General features: G+C 53.4%; 5 protein-coding genes across 5 annotated transcripts in view; 2 read left to right on the top strand and 3 right to left on the bottom strand.

Annotated features, from left to right (window-relative positions):
• Nucleotides 1-1,154: 1,154 nt before the first annotated feature.
• Nucleotides 1,155-4,900, bottom strand: GUITHDRAFT_135755 (hypothetical protein; the record flags this gene model as incomplete). The annotated part of the gene is made up of 22 exons (XM_005836465.1): nt 1,155-1,428; nt 1,499-1,655; nt 1,877-1,936; nt 2,078-2,150; nt 2,298-2,402; nt 2,450-2,489; nt 2,535-2,653; nt 2,758-3,240; nt 3,283-3,324; nt 3,374-3,425; nt 3,477-3,517; nt 3,560-3,618; nt 3,665-3,716; nt 3,760-3,831; nt 3,875-3,986; nt 4,042-4,094; nt 4,141-4,186; nt 4,243-4,334; nt 4,390-4,479; nt 4,673-4,738; nt 4,791-4,865; nt 4,895-4,900. 22 exons carry the CDS (start codon nt 4,898-4,900, stop codon nt 1,155-1,157), a joined length of 2,169 nt encoding a protein of 722 aa, XP_005836522.1.
• Nucleotides 4,901-5,868: 968 nt separating this feature from the next.
• On the top strand, nt 5,869-11,209 carry GUITHDRAFT_104502 (hypothetical protein; the record flags this gene model as incomplete). Its single annotated transcript, XM_005836464.1, has 21 exons — nt 5,869-6,302; nt 6,365-6,971; nt 7,019-7,079; nt 7,145-7,182; nt 7,229-7,360; nt 7,405-7,443; nt 7,581-7,704; nt 7,763-7,840; nt 7,888-7,978; nt 8,025-8,079; nt 8,125-8,189; nt 8,239-8,506; nt 8,550-8,603; nt 8,650-8,805; nt 8,851-8,959; nt 9,009-10,014; nt 10,060-10,132; nt 10,186-10,459; nt 10,507-10,555; nt 10,608-10,773; nt 10,895-11,209. 21 exons carry the CDS (start codon nt 5,869-5,871, stop codon nt 11,207-11,209), a joined length of 4,194 nt encoding a protein of 1,397 aa, XP_005836521.1.
• A 79-nt stretch (nt 11,210-11,288) lies between these two features.
• Nucleotides 11,289-12,463, bottom strand: GUITHDRAFT_67789 (hypothetical protein; the record flags this gene model as incomplete). The annotated part of the gene is made up of 3 exons (XM_005836463.1): nt 11,289-11,390; nt 11,829-11,864; nt 12,275-12,463. Coding segments are annotated over 3 exons (327 nt in total), but the record flags the coding sequence as incomplete, so codon positions are not given.
• A 1,471-nt stretch (nt 12,464-13,934) lies between these two features.
• On the top strand, nt 13,935-17,117 carry GUITHDRAFT_104500 (hypothetical protein; the record flags this gene model as incomplete). Its single annotated transcript, XM_005836462.1, has 12 exons — nt 13,935-13,999; nt 14,048-14,085; nt 14,133-14,190; nt 14,248-14,379; nt 14,427-14,508; nt 14,720-14,824; nt 14,882-14,977; nt 15,024-15,068; nt 15,114-15,206; nt 15,280-15,366; nt 15,410-16,773; nt 16,817-17,117. The coding sequence occupies 12 exons, from the start codon at nt 13,935-13,937 to the stop codon at nt 17,115-17,117; spliced, it is 2,466 nt and encodes an 821-aa protein (XP_005836519.1).
• Nucleotides 17,118-17,173: 56 nt separating this feature from the next.
• GUITHDRAFT_104499 (hypothetical protein) overlaps nt 17,174-18,814 on the bottom strand; it is a gene marked incomplete at both ends in the record, with an annotated part of 2,400 nt that continues 759 nt past the window's right edge. Inside the window, 7 exons of the mRNA XM_005836461.1 lie at nt 17,174-17,249; nt 17,472-17,545; nt 17,590-17,706; nt 17,787-17,828; nt 17,873-17,965; nt 18,219-18,314; nt 18,362-18,406. Coding sequence (XP_005836518.1) covers nt 17,174-17,249; nt 17,472-17,545; nt 17,590-17,706; nt 17,787-17,828; nt 17,873-17,965; nt 18,219-18,314; nt 18,362-18,406 — 543 coding nt within the window. The remainder of the gene's footprint in view (nt 17,250-17,471; nt 17,546-17,589; nt 17,707-17,786; nt 17,829-17,872; nt 17,966-18,218; nt 18,315-18,361; nt 18,407-18,814) is intronic.

The following is an 18,814-nucleotide window of genomic DNA, read 5'->3' as shown; positions in this document are numbered from 1 at the left end:
AACGCGCTTGCCTCAGAAAGACGTCGTAATGATTGAGGAGGGCAGCATCAGGTAGATAGAAAATACGGCCAACGAAAACGAGTGGTCAAAGCAAGCAGAAAGGGTTCCCACAAACTTTCATCGATGCACAGGGCAGAGATAGCAGAGAGATAGCTTGATGTTATGATGAAGGAAGGTAGAGATTGCTTGATATTATGATGAAGGAAGATAGATATCTTGATGTCATGATGAAGGAAGATAGATATCTTGATATCATGATGAAGGAAGGTAGAGAATGCTTGATATTAGGACGAAAGAAAGAAGGAAATAATGACATATTCTTGTTTGGTCCCTCGACATATTTAGATCGTTTTTTATTGCTTTCACAATTACCTTTGAGGTGAACTTGTCTTTTGACAGCAAGTACCTTCCTTCATCGGCAGTGTGAACAGCAAGTACCTTCCTTCATCGGCAGTGCAACATGTCATCAATCTTGTACCCCATGTCTGCTTCTCAATCAGTTTCTCCTCCTTCGATCTTCCTGGATTCCTCCCTGCCCAGAGATCGTGGAACGAGCAGCAGAGAAGAAGACAGCATGCGGAGTGTGCGGAGGTCAAGGGATTTTGCATCTGACATGGCCTGAGGCGTGTTGGAAGGAATCGGGCGTTGTTGTCAAGAGCCTTTGCGTCCTTAGGATCAGCACGTGCCCAGAGATCGAACGTGCAGTTGGAGGTTCTTCGCCCCTGCCTCAGGTCTTCCGCCTAGTGACACACTTGCGGCAGCATGCGGATGAGTGGATGGCTTCTATGAAGGCCCCTGCTGCTGTCTTGGCTCCTGCGTGCGCCGAGATCCGGTGGGTTGCAAGGGATCGAGTTGGGAGGTCCTCCTGACAAGATCCAGTTGGAATGCTGCGATCCATGGGTTGTTCAACTTGACATTTTCAGACGAAGACATCAATCTCGGCATAGGGAAAGTCAAGTTCCAGCATCTCGATGACTCTAGGAGCGAGTTTCAACCCTCGCAAAGCGAGTCGTTGCCGTCCTTCCTCTGTTACGACCTCGCCAGCGATCAGTCAATGATCGGAGAGTTCCACTCGGTGATGAGCAGAGACAAGAGGCTGGACTTCACCTTGAGCCCGAGAGAGGCAGCAGAATGTGCCGACGGGGCACATCGCATCATGTGACGTCACATGATATCGCCGCTGCTTCCTGATTGTTCTTCCAGAGCAGACATGCAAGCCAGGTGGCAGCAGCTTTCAAAATCGTCACGAACTTCTGCGGAAGGACGTGAAGGTGAAGCCAATCTTCGCTCATTCTCCACGGATGTTGAATGTCAAACGGCAGAGGCTCTCTTGCGGAAGCTCTGCAAGCTTTTGTTGCGCGTTTCTGAAGCCTTCCGATCATCTGTCCAGACCCAAACGCCTTTGAGGTGACTTGACCTGGCTCTCTTCTTGCAATGACATCAGCAGCATCGAGACGAGCCGCCACTATCTCGAGCTCTGTGAGTATGCAGTGAGTACCTGCCTCCCTCTGCTGGGGTCGTCGGCCCTTCACGAATCCAGCTCGTTGGAGAGCGAAGAGGTCTGCCACTCTCGTCATGCTGCATCTCATCTCTTGCTAGATCTCCGTAGACGACCTGCCCCCCCGCGCGGCGCCGATCGTGATCGACCATGACGGCTGCTCCTTTGAAAAGATCAGCCACAGCTCGGTGACTCGTGGATCCTCATGCTGCTCTTTCCCTCCTAGTCAGCCTCCTTTTCCTCATCTTGCATCTCCTTCTCCTCAACTTCTTGATGAGGAACAAAACGAACAGCAGCCCACAACACACGCAGGGAGCAGCGCAGCTGACGAGCTGCATGCTGCTTGGGAGGTTCCGCAGAGAAGGTCGGCCTTCTTACAAGAGACGATATCCGGAGCCTGAAGCCATGCAGGGACAGCGGACATGGCGACTGGTATGCCTACAAGCAGGCGAAACATCGTAACCTTCTCCCAGATGTAAAGAGTTCCCTTCTCAACCCTCAAGCTGAAGATTCTTCAGGTTGAGGAGCTGCTGGGGGAACTGGATGTGCCGGAAATCTGATCTTGCTCGTGCTGCTTACTCAAGGCTCGTGAGGCAGCCGTCAGGCAAGAGGTTCCCCTCTCGCGAAGATGTGAAGAAGACATATCGATTCCCTGTAGCGCCAGTATGTCAATGCCCGAAGACACTCGTCAAGAATGTCTAGACCGTGATCGTTCACTAAGACCTGCTCCCGGCAACTTCCTTCCTTCCAGACCTTTGCCGTCATGAGGCCCCGAGTGTTTGCAAACTCACACCCTCACCTTCTCGCAGTCCACGTGGCAGTTTCTCAGCTCGAGCTCGCAGGTTTGATTTCTTCCTCGCCGATCGCGGTCGATCAGACTTTTGCTATCGTGGACTCTACAGCGCTGCGAGGGAAGTCGATCAACATCGGGCCAAACACATGCCACGTCACCTCGAGCCGCATTGCGGATGCATCAGACAGCGAGAGAGCGCTGCAGCAAGACATGAGCGAGCGAACAAAACGAGGCCCTTCTCACCTCGAGGAGCAGAAGCACACGACACAGTCGCTCAGTCTTGCCTCCGAGTTGTCGTGCGTCAGGACCCCCGTGCGAGCTTGTCTGTCCTCGTTCAGACCGCTGATCGTCGTGTGCACCACCTTGACATGCTCTCAGAATACGTTCGCCACCTCCATCGGACCCTTACTTGCAGCCTTGACGAGCCGGCACAGGAGACTACTGAGCTCAAGGCTCTGTCACTCACAAGGCTGCACCTGCTGATTCCCCACTCCCCTCCCCCAACGAAGATAGTCGAGCAGTTTGAACTTCCCACCCGCACGTTCTCTATCGTCCCCGATCCCTCACCTGCCCAAGTCGTCATAACCTTGTCCGCCTCAGTTCCTACCTTCCTGACAGGATCAGGGAGCCCTCTAGGCCGGCCCCATCCTCCCCGAAGATCCGCACCGCCAGATTGAGCTGAATGAGGGTCAGCCCAGTCCTCACTCGCCGCCATCCTTGACCTCCACTTCCTCCGCGTCGGAGTCTCTCGCCACTCGATGAAGACCTTGTGGTCGTCAGAGACAGGATGGGGAGGAAAGCCTCGGGTTGACCTCTCCGGACAAAAACCTCCAGCGTCCCACCCCCTCCTCCTCCGGTCTGGAAGCTCAGAATCGCGTCCTTGCGCCGCGTTAGGAGGGATGGTCGTTGGTGGGAGTACCTCGAGGGTTTTGTAGTCGTCGGGGATGATCTAGAAGGGATGAGGAGGAGGGCAAGGAGATCAGAATCTCACCTTCAGCCCCCTCGAAACTAGCCTCTGAGCCTCAAGTGATTTCTGGATAAGCTTTCAGCGGTCTTCAAGGAGCATCAGGACGCCAAGTCACCGACACGCACTGCTGGGAGGTCATCAGCACCATGGCTGTTTCCATCTGTCTCCTGCAAGTCAAGTGAGATGGGACGGGCGAGTCATCGGAAGTTCGCTGCTACTTCGCCGCCTCCGCTTCTCTCCGCTCCTTCTCTGCCTTGATCTGCTCGAAGCCATCAGATCGGTCGAGATGAACCTCATTCACCTTCGCTTCTTCGAACTCCTGCTGCTCTCTCAGCATGTTGGTGTAAGCCTCCTCGTACTCTGTCAACGCATTAGAATCAGCTGGGATTGAGCTTGAGTTTGGCACCCCGTCGCTCTTTTTCGTATCGAGCGCGAGCCTCATCGGCCTCTTGTCGTTCCTGTTGGTGATTTTGACCCGATGAACCTAAGAGATGCTCTCACCTTGATCGCCCGCAGCTTTGCTTCCTCTGCCTCTCTCAGCTCTTTCTCAGCTCGTCTTTGAGCCTCGTCAGCCTGGCAGCAGATGAGCCTCAAGGGTGTGCTTAGAAACTTCTACCTCCAGCCTCTCTTTGATTGCTATCAGCTCAGCTGCCTGCACTTCTTTCTCCGCTTCCTGCAAGGCCTCGAGAGCCAGCGTCTCTCGATTTCTTGCGATGATTGCCTGAATGCTTTACGTGACGTGTCATGCCATCTCAAAGATTTAGTCTACATGAGCTCGCACACCGGAGTCGATCGGATTCTTTCTTCAGGCTATCATTGTTGTCGTCAGCTGCAGACTAACGGGACTGTTATCATGGGAGGCGAGACGTGAAGAAAGCATACTCTGACTTCAGCTTCGTTGGCAGCTACTTCTGCTTCGTTGGCCAATCTGTATTTCAGCAATGCTCATTGATCGCTGTCACCGTCAGCCATTCCTGGACTGACCTTTGCAGACTTGCAAGGGAGCGTTTGAGATTTTGCTTCTCTTTCTTCTTCACCCGTAAGAATTCTTCTGCGTCCTTGGCCTCTTGCAGCTCCTACGGCACTTCATGATCACTTCATGATCGACGAGCTTTGAAAGTGCACTCGCACCTTCTGATAGTCAACTGCCGCCTCTTCCGCCTCTCTCAGCTCTAGGTTGTTGACGTCAGGACACGGATCTTCGGGACGTCCTACCTTTTTCTGCCATTCTTTCAGCTTCTTCAGCTTCTTCTATCTCCTTCAGCGCCTCTCGCTCTGTTCTCAAAATCTTTCACAGAGCACAAAAATGTCCGGACATTCTCTCACCAGCAACAACCATCTCATCCCTCTCTTTTTGCATCTGATATACGACCGTCAATATCACCATAGGCCTTGTCATTGTAAACTGGCGCACCTGTAGCAGTGACGCTTCATACTCCATCTTCTCCTTCATGGCCCTTTGCTCAGCTTCAAAGGCCTCCTACATGACGATACTTGTAACTCATCCTCTTCTACAGGTCATGGCCATGGACCTTTTCTTCTCTTTGGAACGAAAGCTCAGCCTCGTGAAGGTTCACATTCAGGTATTCTGCACTCGCTTTGATCAGCTGCGGAAAAGACGATAGAGGGAGCCAACCGTCATGACTCCAGTGAAGCTTTGCGATATCTTTACACGCTAGAATGAAAACATCTTCAACAATCTCAAGAGAAATCTGGAAACCGGCAGGCCTCAATCATAATCGTAATGTTTGCGATCTTTCATACCTCGAAGGGTACTTCATCCAACGAGTCCCACGACGAAGTTGTGCAAGATGATTGATCGTCCTGGTCGACTGATCCACTTGTAAGGGACAAGACAGGGACAGCAGGACACGTACTCTCTTCACAGGTGCTCAAGGATTCGGTTGTGCCATTGAAAGTTTCATCTCGCAGACCTGACAGCAGCTAACAGACAAAACCATCATGAGGTATCCTGTCAATCAGAGGGACAAGTGATAGTACGCACCTCTTCTTCTCCTCTCTTGCCTCCTCCTCCTCCTCCTCCTCCTCCTCCTCCTCCTCCTCCTCGCTTCAGCAGTCCAGATGCTGCACCCATGAAAAGCGAAAAAAGAATTTGACCACTGCCCTGATAACTGACCACCCCTCTCCCACCACCCCACCCATTCTCCACCTACCACACCCTTTACCCTACCTGAGAGTCAACCACCCCACAAAATCTTCCAAGAAACCAAATCACCCTACCCCCAAGTCATCATTGTTTTATACTAATAGAACCCCGGTATTCCCCTGCATGCTCACCCCTTGATTCGCAAAATTGATCACCCTACCCCTCCTACCCCCATTTGGGTAGTACACCCTCCCCACCCTCACTTGGCTTTTGAGGTCATTGGCCGTCATGGCGGAGAGTCACTCTCAGATCTGTCGCTGATCTGCCAAGCCCTCGTCCTCGTCCTCGTCCTCGTCCTCGTCCTCTTTCTCGCCCTCGTCCTCGTCTTCGTGCTCTCCTCTCCTCCCTCTCTCCGATCCCCCTCCTCTTCCTACTCCGTTCTCTTTCCCCTCAGTTGCCTGCCCCTCAGAATGATGGCTCAGTGATTCAGTCTGAACACAGTCATGAAGGTGCGGCTGTTTGCAGGCTACCTTGTGTTGCTGTCCCTTGTCCCCATCTTGCGAGCTCAGAAAATGAAGCCGCTTCTGGGTGGGAGTTTACAGTGGAACATAGACAAGAAATTCGCAGACGGTACCAGGCTCGTCAACTTCGCGCTCTATTCGACCTTTGAGACCGACCCACTTTGCACTTATACAGCAGGGACGAACGTTGTCTGCAACGCCTACGGCGCTGGAGTAGCAAGTGTCCATGGAATTCTTTGTGTGAGGACGATCGTGTCAGACGACCAGGGTCAGCTCTCTCTCGGGAACGTGTATGGCGCTGGCGATCAGAGGTGTCCCTATCTATGGGGGAGGTCAGCCAACGCAACTCTAAGGACTTGCACTTACACCAACAATGTGCTTTGCACCGATTTCCAAAACTCCGGGATTGATACTGGGTATGAAACCTTGTGTTTTATGTTTCTACTCGCTCCTACTGAAGTTGTTTGTTTTCTTGTAGCACTGTTCCAAAGATCGGCATCGAGAATGATTTCCAAGTCATCACCGTCCAGAACTCTGATGATCCCACTCAAACGAGCAGGAAGCTGAACTACCGCAGCGTTGTGTTCGGGGTCAAGAGCCATCAGATCGTAGTCAACGACAACGTGGTCGGGTTGGTCGCCTACCTCATGACTGTTGATGGCAACCCCATCGATGTGACCCAAGGCATTCTGTTGCCGCGATGCGTTTTCTTTTCGATTTCAACCGGGCAAGTTGACCTCTGCAGTCACACCACTCGATTTTTCCGAGATGCAGCTGGTGGCAAGTTGAGTTACAGCTTCGCGTCTTCAAATGACAAGTATTGGCTGCCCTCGCTGCTCTCGGCTAAGTTCCCTGGCCTTGCACACCTGGAGAAGCTTTCCCCGGCACTTGAAACTTACATCCCGCTATGCAGCCGAAGCACTGCTACATCAAACTCATGGCGTTGTGCGATCAACCCAGTGAACAACTACTTCGCCCCTGTCTCTGGGCTTCCTTATATGATCGAGGTCCCCATCACCCCGAAGACTCTCTACAAGTCCAAGACCTACAAGACAAGCAGCAACCAAAACTTCAATGCATCACAGGTCTGAGGGTCTGCTTCGTCGTTCTTCGATCTGATCCGATCCCACAGCCTCCTTTCATTGTTCCTATCTATGATTTTGATGGGCACATGACGACCTATTACAGTCCAGGTGCTCATAATGCAATGAAGGACAAACCCCGTGTTCCTGGTCGAATTGACTTGTGAAATCCGCAGGCTTCTCGTCTTCTGTGACGTCTGACAAGGCCTTGAAGGTTGCTGCCCTTCCTCGGATTGTCAAACTGACTTGAGGCTTGCCAGTGCTGGCTGGGAAGTACCAACGACACCACGAGGGCCTGTCCGTCTTGCAGTTACGACTGGCCGAGCAAGATTTGTACCCATGCTCAGAGCTATACGCAGCCAAGCACTCTGCCGAGAGAGCAGGGCATCAAGGTTGAGCTCATTGGGTTCCGTTGATCCAACTCATGGCTATGCAGTATCCGACCTTGGGAAAGATCTGCTCGTCAGACTCTGAGGTCGGAGGACTTCAACAACACACTTTGCAGTGTACTGACTGATTGACCAGTGTGTGTACAAGAATACCAGAGGAGAATCGATCCAGGCAACGAGCGATTCCTAGCGATTACTTGAATGTGTTATGACATTGGATCAGGGATGGTGTAACACTACATGGTCCACCTGTCGACAAATGTTCGACTTCGATCGCAACGGATACAACCAGGCCGGACGCTTCTTGAAGTTCGACTTTGATTGGGTCCCGGTACAGGGCATCACGGGTACGACATCCTTCATCCTCCTCCCTTTGATCCGTCGGATGAGTAACACTGACTGCAGAGAACCACGTCGAGTACGTATACTACAACGTCTCGAGCACCCGTCAGTCCTTTTTCACTCAACATGCCCTTGCAGCAGGTCTGTCAAAGGTTGCTTGAACTGGTTGACCTGATAACTTGTAACAGTTGATTTCCCCTTCATTGACATCGACAACCCCCTGGATGCCAGCGGCAGGGACATCTTGGAAGATCATTACTACAAAGTTCCTGCCTTCCTGTATGTGCAAATTGTGTTGTGAAGGAGGTCTGAAAAGGCGTCCTAGGGATTCATCTAGCACCTTCAAGAAGGCCTTTCAAGCCTCGGGATCCTCCCAGCAGGTCCCTTGACAAGTATCGTTGAGTACCATGGCTGATCGCTCACAGATCTTCTCCACATTTTCTTGTTTCGCCGGAAGTCTCAACCAGCCTCCAGAGTTCTACACGTCTCTGTGCGTCTGACTCCTCGCCCTCGTGCTGTCGTGACTTATCGCTGGTCAGGGACATCAACAGGGCGACCAAGAATCTCGTGCATGAAGTCATCTGTACCTACGCCACCACCTGCCGCATGGACCTCTTCGCCCTTGACTTCCCCATCGCCGCGGACGGCACGGAAGACCGGACCCGCCTCTCCACGGACACCATCCGCATCGAGTCGGCGCTGGGCAACGGAGACAAGACGTGGACGTGCGTGGGAACAGGATCGTTGCAGTGCACCTACACGCTTGACACGACTGAGAGGCTCTTGACGGACGGATACCTTCCCTCGGTATTCCGAAGTGCGAGGGTGTCATCCGCTAAGATCGTCTCAGGTGCAAGGAAAGATTATCACGCGCTGCTTCGTCGCCTACGACGTGCACGATGCGGTGAGAGGAGCGGAAGTTTGACAAGAAGCGACTGAGATGAGGGTAGGCCGCGTGCCAGTCGCAGAGAGAGAGGTGCTCCTGCCGCTCGCTTCCTTACTGCGTCAAGTTCAAGTTCCAAGGAAACCCTCCAGTTTTCGACTCCACACTCTCCTCCATGCAAGCTGCTCCCTCCTACGACGACAACGGGTTGCTTGTGCCGCAGGTAAGGCGGGAGGGAGGAGGTTGAGCGAGTGCTGACGTGTGTCAGCGCATGGACGTGTTCGCGTGCTCTGGCGCTCCCATCCTGCTGAACATCTCAGCCTCTGACCCTGATGGCGATGACGTTAGGATTCACGTGGTGGACCCGGACATCGACCGTGAGCTTCCAGGCAAGCGCGGAGATGCTGAGGAGTCTGAGAGGTGAAGGGACTGACGAGTGCTCAGATGGCATCAGCAACTACATCGAGAACGGCGGGCGGTGGAACGCCAATTTCTTCTCCTCTGCTCCGATTCAGTCGCTTCCGGGTAATTGCGGGAGCTTCCAAGGCTACGGAGCTGCGCGGGTCGGAGACAATGCCGCGCAGACGACCATTGCTCCCGTCCAGCAGAGCTCCTGCACTGATCCCACCTGCAACAAGATCAAGACGCTCTACTCGTCGTACGTGTCCAGCATCAAGCTGGTGCAGAAGCCGTACCTCGCCGTCTCGTACACGTTGGACCTCGTCAAGAGCAACGGGCTCTCGAGCTTCCTGCAGAGCTGCGGGCAGAGCTGCCGAGAGATCCGGTCCAACGTGGACCAGGTGGTGTGTGCAGCAGCCTACGATGACAGCAGGTGGAGGTACGGGCGATGGGTCGGCAGCACAGACCCCAACGGGGACGACAGGTACCCCTGGCAGAGGCTGCACGACAACGGCGACCAGGTCTCCCAGCAGGTCTGCTGGAAGATCCGACTTCAGGCACCACCGGTGTTCGTGACCGACGCAGGAGGGATGGAGTCTCCCTTCAACCAGGCGTGGCTTGACATGACCAAGAGTTCCTTCGCTCCGACGTCCATCAACGGGGAGTACGTGGAGGCAGCGTACAAGAGGATCAGGATAGCAGCCAACGAGAGCAAGTCCGTCACCTTCGTCGCGCAGGACCCGGAGCCCTGGGACCGCATCAAGATTTTCCTCCTTGAGAACCCCGGGTCAATCAAGAACATGCGCATCTCTCGCTCCACCTGCATCCCACGCCTCCAAGACTCGTCCATGTGCCGAGCTGCTGACGTCATCGACCCGACTGTGTACCCCAAGCAGAAGTGGACTTCTGCCCTGCAGAACGACACGGCCTCCTCCTGCTCGCGGGCCAGGCGGCAGGTGGAGTACAAGGCGCTGCCGGAGGATGCGGGCAAAGCGTATCGAGTGTGCATGACGGCGAGGGACGACAGCACGGGGTGAGTGAGAGGAACGTGCGAACCGTCGGATGACAATCGAGTCAGGTGTGCGAACCGGGGGATCAGAGACGCGACGGTCTATGGCTGGTACTCTGAAGTTCACTGCGTCGTCTTCGAGGTCTTGACTGCGCCCCCTTCCCTCCCGCCCTCCCCCTCACGCGCTTTTCTCAGGTCGTTCTCCCCCAGCTCACTTGGCGCCCGGAGACTTCCAACCTCTTCACACGAATCGACGCGTTTGTCGGCTGCAGGACCCAGCTGCTGCTCCAGGTGGACGACACCACAGAAAGGTCAGACCACTACCTTCTCGTCCGGCTTGACACTTCAGCTAGCACGCGTGTCCCCGGCGCCTACACTGGCAACTATCCCCTCGTCATCGAGACCGACGGGCTGCCGGACGGAGCCGTCTTGACGTCCTCTGCTCCCCCGACAGCCGGCTGCATCATGGGTACAAGTCAGTGCACTACCTCCAGCCACCTCGTGTGGATCCCGCAGAGGCAAGGACTGCTGTAGCTGCTGGGGAAGTGCTGACAGTAGTGCAGGGGTATCGAGGGGATGTCGTTCAAGGTCTGCATCCAAGCGCGAGATGTCTTCAGCATCCGCTCCCTCGGCCGGTCCTGCAGCGGTGGAGCTCAGCCGGGCGCTGCATGCGGGTCGGATGCCGACTGCATGGGAGGGCTCTGCAACCAGGCGACCAGCTGCATGACGCTGACCATTGTGAGATGTCGCTACTGCTTCGAAGCTCAGGACACGCTCATCAAGGTAGTTCCTCAGCAGCCCCCGCCCTCCTCTCGTCCCTTCCTCTTCCCCTTCCCCTCCGCTCTCCACCACCTCCTCCTCCCTTGTGTTGTTCCCTCCTGTCTTCGTCTCATCCTCGTCCCAGGTCATGCGGAGTTTCGCGTCAGACATGAACTGGCTGAGGATCTGGGCGCTCAACGGCAACGTCAACGGGGTCAACAGCACGCTGATCCGCAACCCGGACGCGATCGTGAGCTCCAAGACCGACGGCCTGTTCTTCGTAGGCGTCACTTACCAGACTAAGAGGCACGAGATGCTCAGTGACGTGGCAAGTCGCTTCAGGACGACGGTGAAGACGATCCTGTCCTTGAACTGGGACATCGCGCAGCTGGGGGCGGAGGACCACATGCCGGAGGGGCAGGAGCTCTGCCTAATGCCATGCAGCATGCTTCCAGCGTGAGCGGGCTGCAGCTAAAAAGGGTTGAGTGTAGAGTAGTTTATTATCGCTCCGAGCTCCTGCGTGCAGTAGCTTGTAAACTTCATTTGCCATGGCACGTCCTGAACTTGGAGGAGAGGAACTCGGTGAATTCCTTCCAGTCGATCTCGCCGTCTCCATTCTTGTCCGCATGATGCAGCTCCTCCTCAACAAGGAGGTAGCGTCCTCCAGGTCGGAACATGTCGAGATGCCTCTCCCAGTTGTCGGGGATCGGCTTCCCAGTCTCCTTGAACCTGCCCTCATGCCACTTGACGATGTTCGCGCAAGAGGCCCCGTAGGAGCGCTTCAAGAACTCCTTGATCGTCTGCTGGGCAGGAGCAGAGAGTAACGGCATGACTGTGGCATGCTGGTAGAAGGACCAGAGGTTGTGAACCGGGTCAACGTTCTCCAGCACGTTCTGATCGTGCGAGTTGACCACCTCGAGCTCGACGAGCTTCTTCCTCTTCACCTCGTCGAAGCTCACGACGCCTCCGGTCAGCACGTTCTTGACCGTCACGACTTCCCCGAGAGGAGCGTGCAGCAGCCCGTCGGGCTCATAGGCCGACTTGTGAGCGGAGGGGAACAAGTAGATGAGCTCCTCGACGTCTTTCCCCAACTTCTCCTGCAGCATCGGGCGAGTCTCGTCCGCGTTCACCGCTCGCATGCCATCTCCGCGCTGGTACAGGGCATGGAACAGCCCGGCCTCCACCACCTCCTTGGGGTTGCCCCACTGCTCCAAGAGCACGTAGCAAGAGATGAAGTGCTCGCGCAGAGAACGGCCGAACGCCGAGTGGAGGGGATGAGTTACCTTCTGTACGATCCCCCCAGTGCCGAAGTCATCGAGCAGGGTGAGCAGGTGGGGGGGAATGACACCGTCGCCGATCACCAGCCGCTCGGCTCTCTTCTTGAGCACCTTAGAGCCCAGCCCCTCTCCTCCTTCCGCTTCCGCATTGAACACCATCCAGTCATAGAACTGAGAAGAACCATCAGCATCGAGAGGCGATGAAAGACAATGGAGAAAGAGGAGGGAGGAGGGAGGAGGAGGCCTACCTCTTCGCTATCGATGCTTCCGTTCTGTGATTTGTCGATGTCATTGAAGAGAGTTTTCTTGTAGGTCGGGGTCCATTCATGAGAGTCGCTGAAGTAGGGGACGAGGAAGTCGAGCTCGTCCATCGTGATCATGCCGTTGCCGTCCCGATCGACATCCTCGAAGATGTGCTGTACCTCCCCCCTGCACAAACGTCAGCACCCCCATGCCTCCAGCATGCCGAAGCTCAAGCACCTCGACATGCCTCCCAATCTCTCTGCTGTGTGCTGCTTCTGCTGATCACTCAGGAGGGGCTTGGAAGAGGCTCTCAAGGCATGACAGGCGTCTCGCCGATGACTCCTCATGACGTTTTTGAACGAAGACACAACATTCGGCCTGAGGCCCAAGGGGCATGGAGCATGGAAAGCTGAGACAGCAGGGAGGGCACAGGCCAGAAGAACGAGGAGAGAGGAGGAGGAGGAGGAGGAGGAGGGTGCGAAAGGACAACGGAGCTGTGCCATTGCGCCGTTGTACAGCACTTACAAGGACGATGCGGCACGTATATGGAGGGCGGGATGGTCATGGTCTGTTTCAAGGGGGTAGGGGTGAGGCCTTATGAGCGCTTCACCCCTCCAAAGTACGAGTAAATCACCGGTGGTATTTCAAAATATGACCCACCCTTCTCGTCACTGTTAACTTTTTCTTTTTTCCTCCGATCAACTGTCTCCCACACCGCTTGAGGGGATAAGGGGTCGTCAGTCAGGGGGTGGTGGTCATCGACTTTACTACCTCTAAAGATGGGGTAGTTTACTATCACAGTATGGATATGTGGTGGGGGTGGGGCGACGACAGGGGGGTGGGGGTGTTTCACGGGGGAGTGTATTATTTCGGCCAAAACCCGACGGACAACATCTGTAAAAGAAACAAAAAACAAAAGAAAACAAAAACAAAAGAAAACAAAAACAAAAGAAAAAAATTGATTCAAGCTCGCCTCAGGCATCACTCCAAGTAAATGTACCCCACCCTCTGAATGAATCGAATATGTAGAGGTGGGGTAGTAGATGGTTACGCCTTGCTCCTCGGTACCCTCAACCCCCCTTGCATGACCACTACCCCCTCTTGAAACATCACCCACCCAACTTCAACAACTGACCTTTTCTTACTTCATGTATTACCGGTACTTTTAACTGTATTTATCACCCCTTTCACCTCTGACTTCAGACTGCGATCTGCTCGATTCACTTTTGTACCCCACCTTTCGATCAGTACCCCTGGTTGTAATGACCCTACCTCCTGTGCTAGTTCCGACCCTCCTGCGACCCCCGGCATGTCCAACCCGCAACTCGTCGCATCCTCCCCCCTTCTGTCTTCCTGCAGCTCTGACGCCTCCAGTGCCGTCAATGCATCTTCTTCTCCTTTCCGCATCAGCATGTCTTGTCTGAACCTGCAATGATCTCATGTCAACTCCATTCTATGTTGCTCCTGCAAGTTTGGAGGCTTTGTTCCAGTAGCACGTTTTAGCTGCTCCTGACCCAGCATTTCACCCATTATTAGGACGCTAGGCGTCAACCAGCCTTGCTTTCCTTGTTTCATCATGCATGCTTCCTCATTCCCATGATCCCCTCTCGTCCTGATGACTCTTCCTCATCGGGGAATCATCGAAAGCTTACTCGTGCACTTCAGATGAACTCTCTCCAGAATCTCACGAGTACCATGGCTGCTTCTCTTCAGCCTGACGTTCGTGTGAGGTGAGCAGGTGTATTCAATGCTGGACATGATCTCTGACTTGTATCCAGCGAACCTTTTGCTAAGGGGATCTCCAAGGAGTATGGAGGTCATTCAAGAAAGCCTTGCCAGACTTCTCGCTCACAATCTTAGCAGGAATCCATGCAGATGACAGCCGAATCCCTTCTACCATGCAAATCCACGAATATTGCAGGTGGAGGACAGACTGAATTGTAATATTCTTTGATGAAGATCTTTTCCTGTTCTGTAGGGTTCTTGATTATGCAGGAGCAGTTCAGCCTCATGGAGTCTTTTTCTTGCTTCATGACGATGGCTCTCTGAAGATCAAGGCCTGCAGTGAAAATGCAGAAATTCTTTTCCCGGCGAAGGCGCAGGATCTCTTGTATAGAGGTTTTGAAAGAGCGTTTTCTTGTCTCATTGGTGCTTTAGGGGAAAATCGTTTCTGGATTTGTTTGAAGAAAAACATCGTATCGAGAGTTCCGTCAATTCGTTGAATGGAATTGGGCAATTGGTAAATCCTGTGACCCTTTCCGTCGCGCATTCTGGTGAGAAAGTTGAAACTTTCTTTGAATCATAATATATGCAATTTCAGCTAATCCCGGACAATGCATGATGGTCAATATGGTTTTGTCCAAAAGCTCGTTCGGTTTTGTTGCAGACATCGTAAGTTTTGCAAAGAAATCCTTGCAGATTTTGCGTGACTCTTTGTTCAATTTTTTCAGGAGGAATTGGACCCTTGTGATGATTTTGTTGAGACCAACGCAAAAGTTCGTGTGGCGATCAAGAACCTAGACCTCTGTCACACTCCATTGGAATTGAGTCAACAAGTATGATCTATCAATCATTCTTGCCTACTCGTTTGTGATCAGGATGTATGTTTCCAGTTGTGCTGGGATGCCTTCAAAATCATGGGTTATGATCGCATGTTTGTGGGCAATTTCTACGAAGATGGCACTTCCATGGTCGAGGCTGAAAGGAGGGTAATGAATGCTTGAAACCTTCTTTATTGTATTAATTGTTTTACAGGTCAAGGTGGTCAAAGATTCATGGCAAGGACTTCGGTGGCCTGAAGTACTTCTTGGGTGCTTGTGAGCTGGATCTAAAAATGCGGTTTAGGAAATCCTGAGCCCAAGTGTTCGAATGCGGTTCTTGAAAATCCGATTCAGCACCGTGAATGACGCAGGAGCGAATCCGGCCAAAATCATTTCCGTAAGTCCGTGTGTCTTGTTCTGATGTTCCGATGAAGAAAACCGTTTCCATATCTGAGTAGCCATTGCTTCAGAACGATCCAAACTTGGAGCGAGAACATATCAATCTTGGTGCTTCCCTTCTCCGAGCATCACATCGCTGCTATTTGGAGCAGCTTGGGGTCAGTGAACCATCGATTCAGGAACTGCCTAACTCATACATAGGCGTGGGGAATGCGTAGCTCCATTACGTATCCAATCGTCCTAAAGGACACTTTCCACGCTATGCTGGTAGGGCACAGCTTGCAAGCTAAGCATCCTTCAATTCAGATGAGAGTTGCCGTCTCTGCCTTGACCGATGCCTACACATTGGAGCTCCTCAAGGTTCATGAGAAGAAATCTCACATGGAATACCAAAGAATCTTCAGTATTTTCGATCAACTTTTCAAGAAGATGTGCGATGGAAAGCTTGCAGGACTGGTTGAAGGTATCCCAAATGTTTCTGACATTGTAGAGGATCTTCAAGGTACATTCTTTGAAGTTGGGTTCAATTTGACGTCAAGGCTAGGCTCTGCGATTTATCATCAGAATGAGCTCATGACCATCGGAGATCTCCCTTCACAGGATTCAATCTTCAAGATCGTTGAGGCTTTGAAGAAGCGATTTGCACAGTCCTCAGAAAGACAAGTGCAGGTATTACTCTCATATGGAGACTCGAACGTGCCAATTAATATCTTACAGGCCTTTAACTCGCTACGGGACATTATTCCTGATCTAGACAGCAACTCACTTCGAAAGGCAGCTGGCTGCATTTGCATCCCAATTCTGGAAAGCAGCATGATCCTTCTCTTCCGCCCTGAGAACTTGCACACGGTCAGTTGGGCTGGCAACCCCAAAGTCAAGGCTATTTGGAATGAGCCAATGGGTACTATGCATCCAAGACACGACTACACTCCATTTGCCGAGAAGGTCGAGGCCACGTGCGTGGCCTGGAATAGCAGTGACCTTCGCGCTGCCAAGGCTTTTGCTTCCGTTGTCAATGCTGTTGTTGGTTCGGGAAGGAAAGACGACGGTGTTGTTCTCGAGGCTGTAGATGGCCCGATGGCAATTGTCCAAGATGGCACTGTGATCTCTTGCAACGAGGCATTGACAAAGTTGCTTGACTGTCAAAAGAAGGACATCGAGGGCAAGGATATCGCTCAATTGATGAAGTCTGACGTCTTTGCCTCTGTGCAAGCTTCCATGAAATCTGCTCTTGCTTTGGGGGATGAGGACAACTCAGGCCTTGTTGCGAAAGAGATCCAGACTTCTCTCCTGAGAACTTCCACCGCCCTCAAGCTGTCTGCCGAGGAACGCAATGCTGTGAATTGCCAATTGCAAATCTCCATCCGATCTAGCGCTGGCTCGAACAAGAGCAAGCAGCTTGCCTTCTTGTGGCATGACATGACGTCTGTAGACCTCGCAGCCGCCAAGAAGCGCAAGTCAGAAGCTGCTTTGCACCTCATGGACAAGACTGCCGAGTGGTTGAAACCACATCAGCTGTCTGCTTCTCTTGATTCACTAGAGTATCATCCCGACCCCGAGGACAGGTAACCACCTTGTATGCACGCGATGTTTTTGACCGGAAAGCAGCTCGTCCGCGGTCCTTGAGGAAACTTCCTTGGGCAAGACTTTCTCTATGAAGCACAAGAATGACGGAGTCTTGTACATGGTGAAGAAGCTGAACCTCAAGAAGATCGAGAAGTCAGGTGTCCCCGTACCAGTTCTCAAGCAGCGCCTCAACAAGCTGCTCTCCAAGGACTCCCGTTCTTCCATCAAGTACAGGACGTGCTTTCAGGATGGGGCCAGCGTGTGGGTCGTCGCCGAGTTCAACGAGGGCAAGCAGCTTCCTAAGGACTCCGACTTCCTCCCAGGAAAGAGCGAGGCGACTTGAAGCCGGGAGGGATAAGTTTGTGAGTGGCTTCCTCGAGCGAGGAGATTGTGTTTGTTTCACCCCACGAGTATCTCAAAGAATTTCTTGAAGACTGGCGGCCACTTGAGCATATCTGTGTGAGCCACGTAGTCCCTGATAGAAGTCAGAATCAAGAGCAGGAAGAAGACAAAGGTGCAGACAAATGAGAGTGAAAAAGGGATGAGGGGGATAAAAAGGTATGCGGGAAGGGAGGGAGAGAAGCAAGAGATGGACGGAGGAGGTGTTGGAATGTTGGGGCAAGGAGGGAGGGAGGGAGGGAGGGAGGGAGGGAGGAAGGGAGGGAGATAGAGGATAGAGGTACAAGATAGTCTTCACCAAGTCACGTTCTTCACTGGCATTCGTTGAACTTTCGCCCACTCCATGCAAGCTGAGAGGCTTTCAGCCAGTACCTGCCTCTTGCTCAGTCACCATCCGGCCTCGTCCTCTTGCCCACCGTCCCATCCCCCATGCCCATGCTGGCGGAGTCAGGAGGGCTTCTCAGCTCCTCCTCGTTCCATTCAAGCGCTTCGATTGTCGGAAGTTTTGCTCCAAAAAAGCAGAAAGTCGTCACCTGCTCGACTGTTCAGCCTCCTACTGCTGCTGCTGCTGCTGCTGCTTCTCCTCCTCCTCCTCCTCCTCTCCTCTACTCACGTTTGGCGCGAGCGCTTGACCTGCGAGGGATGCGAATGCTCGCTGTTGAAGGATGTCAAGTCGCTTCTTACCCATGCTCACTCGACCGTTCGGTTTGCGGAGAAGTACGCTCCTGCTAGCTCGAGAGCCTCGGGAAGCTCAGATGCGGTGAAGTTTCTTGACTTGGTGCGTATCCAAACCTGCGGGAGGACGGCGAGGGGGATGAGGATGAGGGGATGAGGACGAGGGTGAGAAGGGAGGGGTGAGGGGGAGGAAGAGAAGGTGTTGGTGAGCTCTTGAGGTGGTTTCAACGAAATCTAACCCGATCGCTGCTGAAGACTCGGTCGGAAGGAAGCAGCCAAGGGAGACTTGCAAACGTTCGGGCCTGAGGGAAGAGAGGAGAGAGGAGAGGTGAAGTGAGAGGAGAGATCAAAATGCCCTCCCCCTCCCGACCGTCTTGAGGCTGAAGGGCTGAAGGATGCTCGGGATCAGCGAGCCCCACTTGCCGGAGAAGAGAGTGAGCAGCGGGGACGAGGAGCCGCCGTAAACCTGCGGAGAAGGTGAGGAGGGAGGAAGTAAGAAAGGTCCTGCCGCACCCCAGAGACTGACACGAACGTTTGAATGTGCCGAAGTTTCCAAGCCTGCTGGGAAATGAGATGAAGCAGCGATGGAGGGGCCACCTGAGGAAGGAGAAAGAGAGAAGGGAGGGAAGGAGGAAGAGAGAAGTGTGGGGTGGAGTAGCCATGTATGAAGGAGATGATAGAGGACAAGGAAGTGCGGGCAGGGAGGAGTGGAGGGGAGGAGAGCAGTCAAGACCTCTGAGACGTGCTGTGAGCAGAAGAGCGCAAAGAAAGGTCCCCCCATGGACATGGACACGACGACAGCTGGGGAAGAGCTAACTTCCACTGCGCGTTCGATGAGCTGAGCAAGACGATCGAAAGCTCCTCCAGGTGCTGCCCAGGAGTCTGCTGGAACTTGAGAAAGGGGAGGGAAGACGGGAGGGAGGGAGGGAGGGAGGGAGGGAGGGAGGGAGGGAGGGAGGGAGGGGA

The sequence above is a fragment of the Guillardia theta genome (genome assembly GCF_000315625.1).
Source record: "Guillardia theta CCMP2712 unplaced genomic scaffold GUITHscaffold_17, whole genome shotgun sequence".
Lineage (NCBI taxonomy): Eukaryota > Cryptophyceae > Pyrenomonadales > Geminigeraceae > Guillardia > Guillardia theta.
This window is presented reverse-complemented; position numbering and strand designations above follow the sequence as displayed.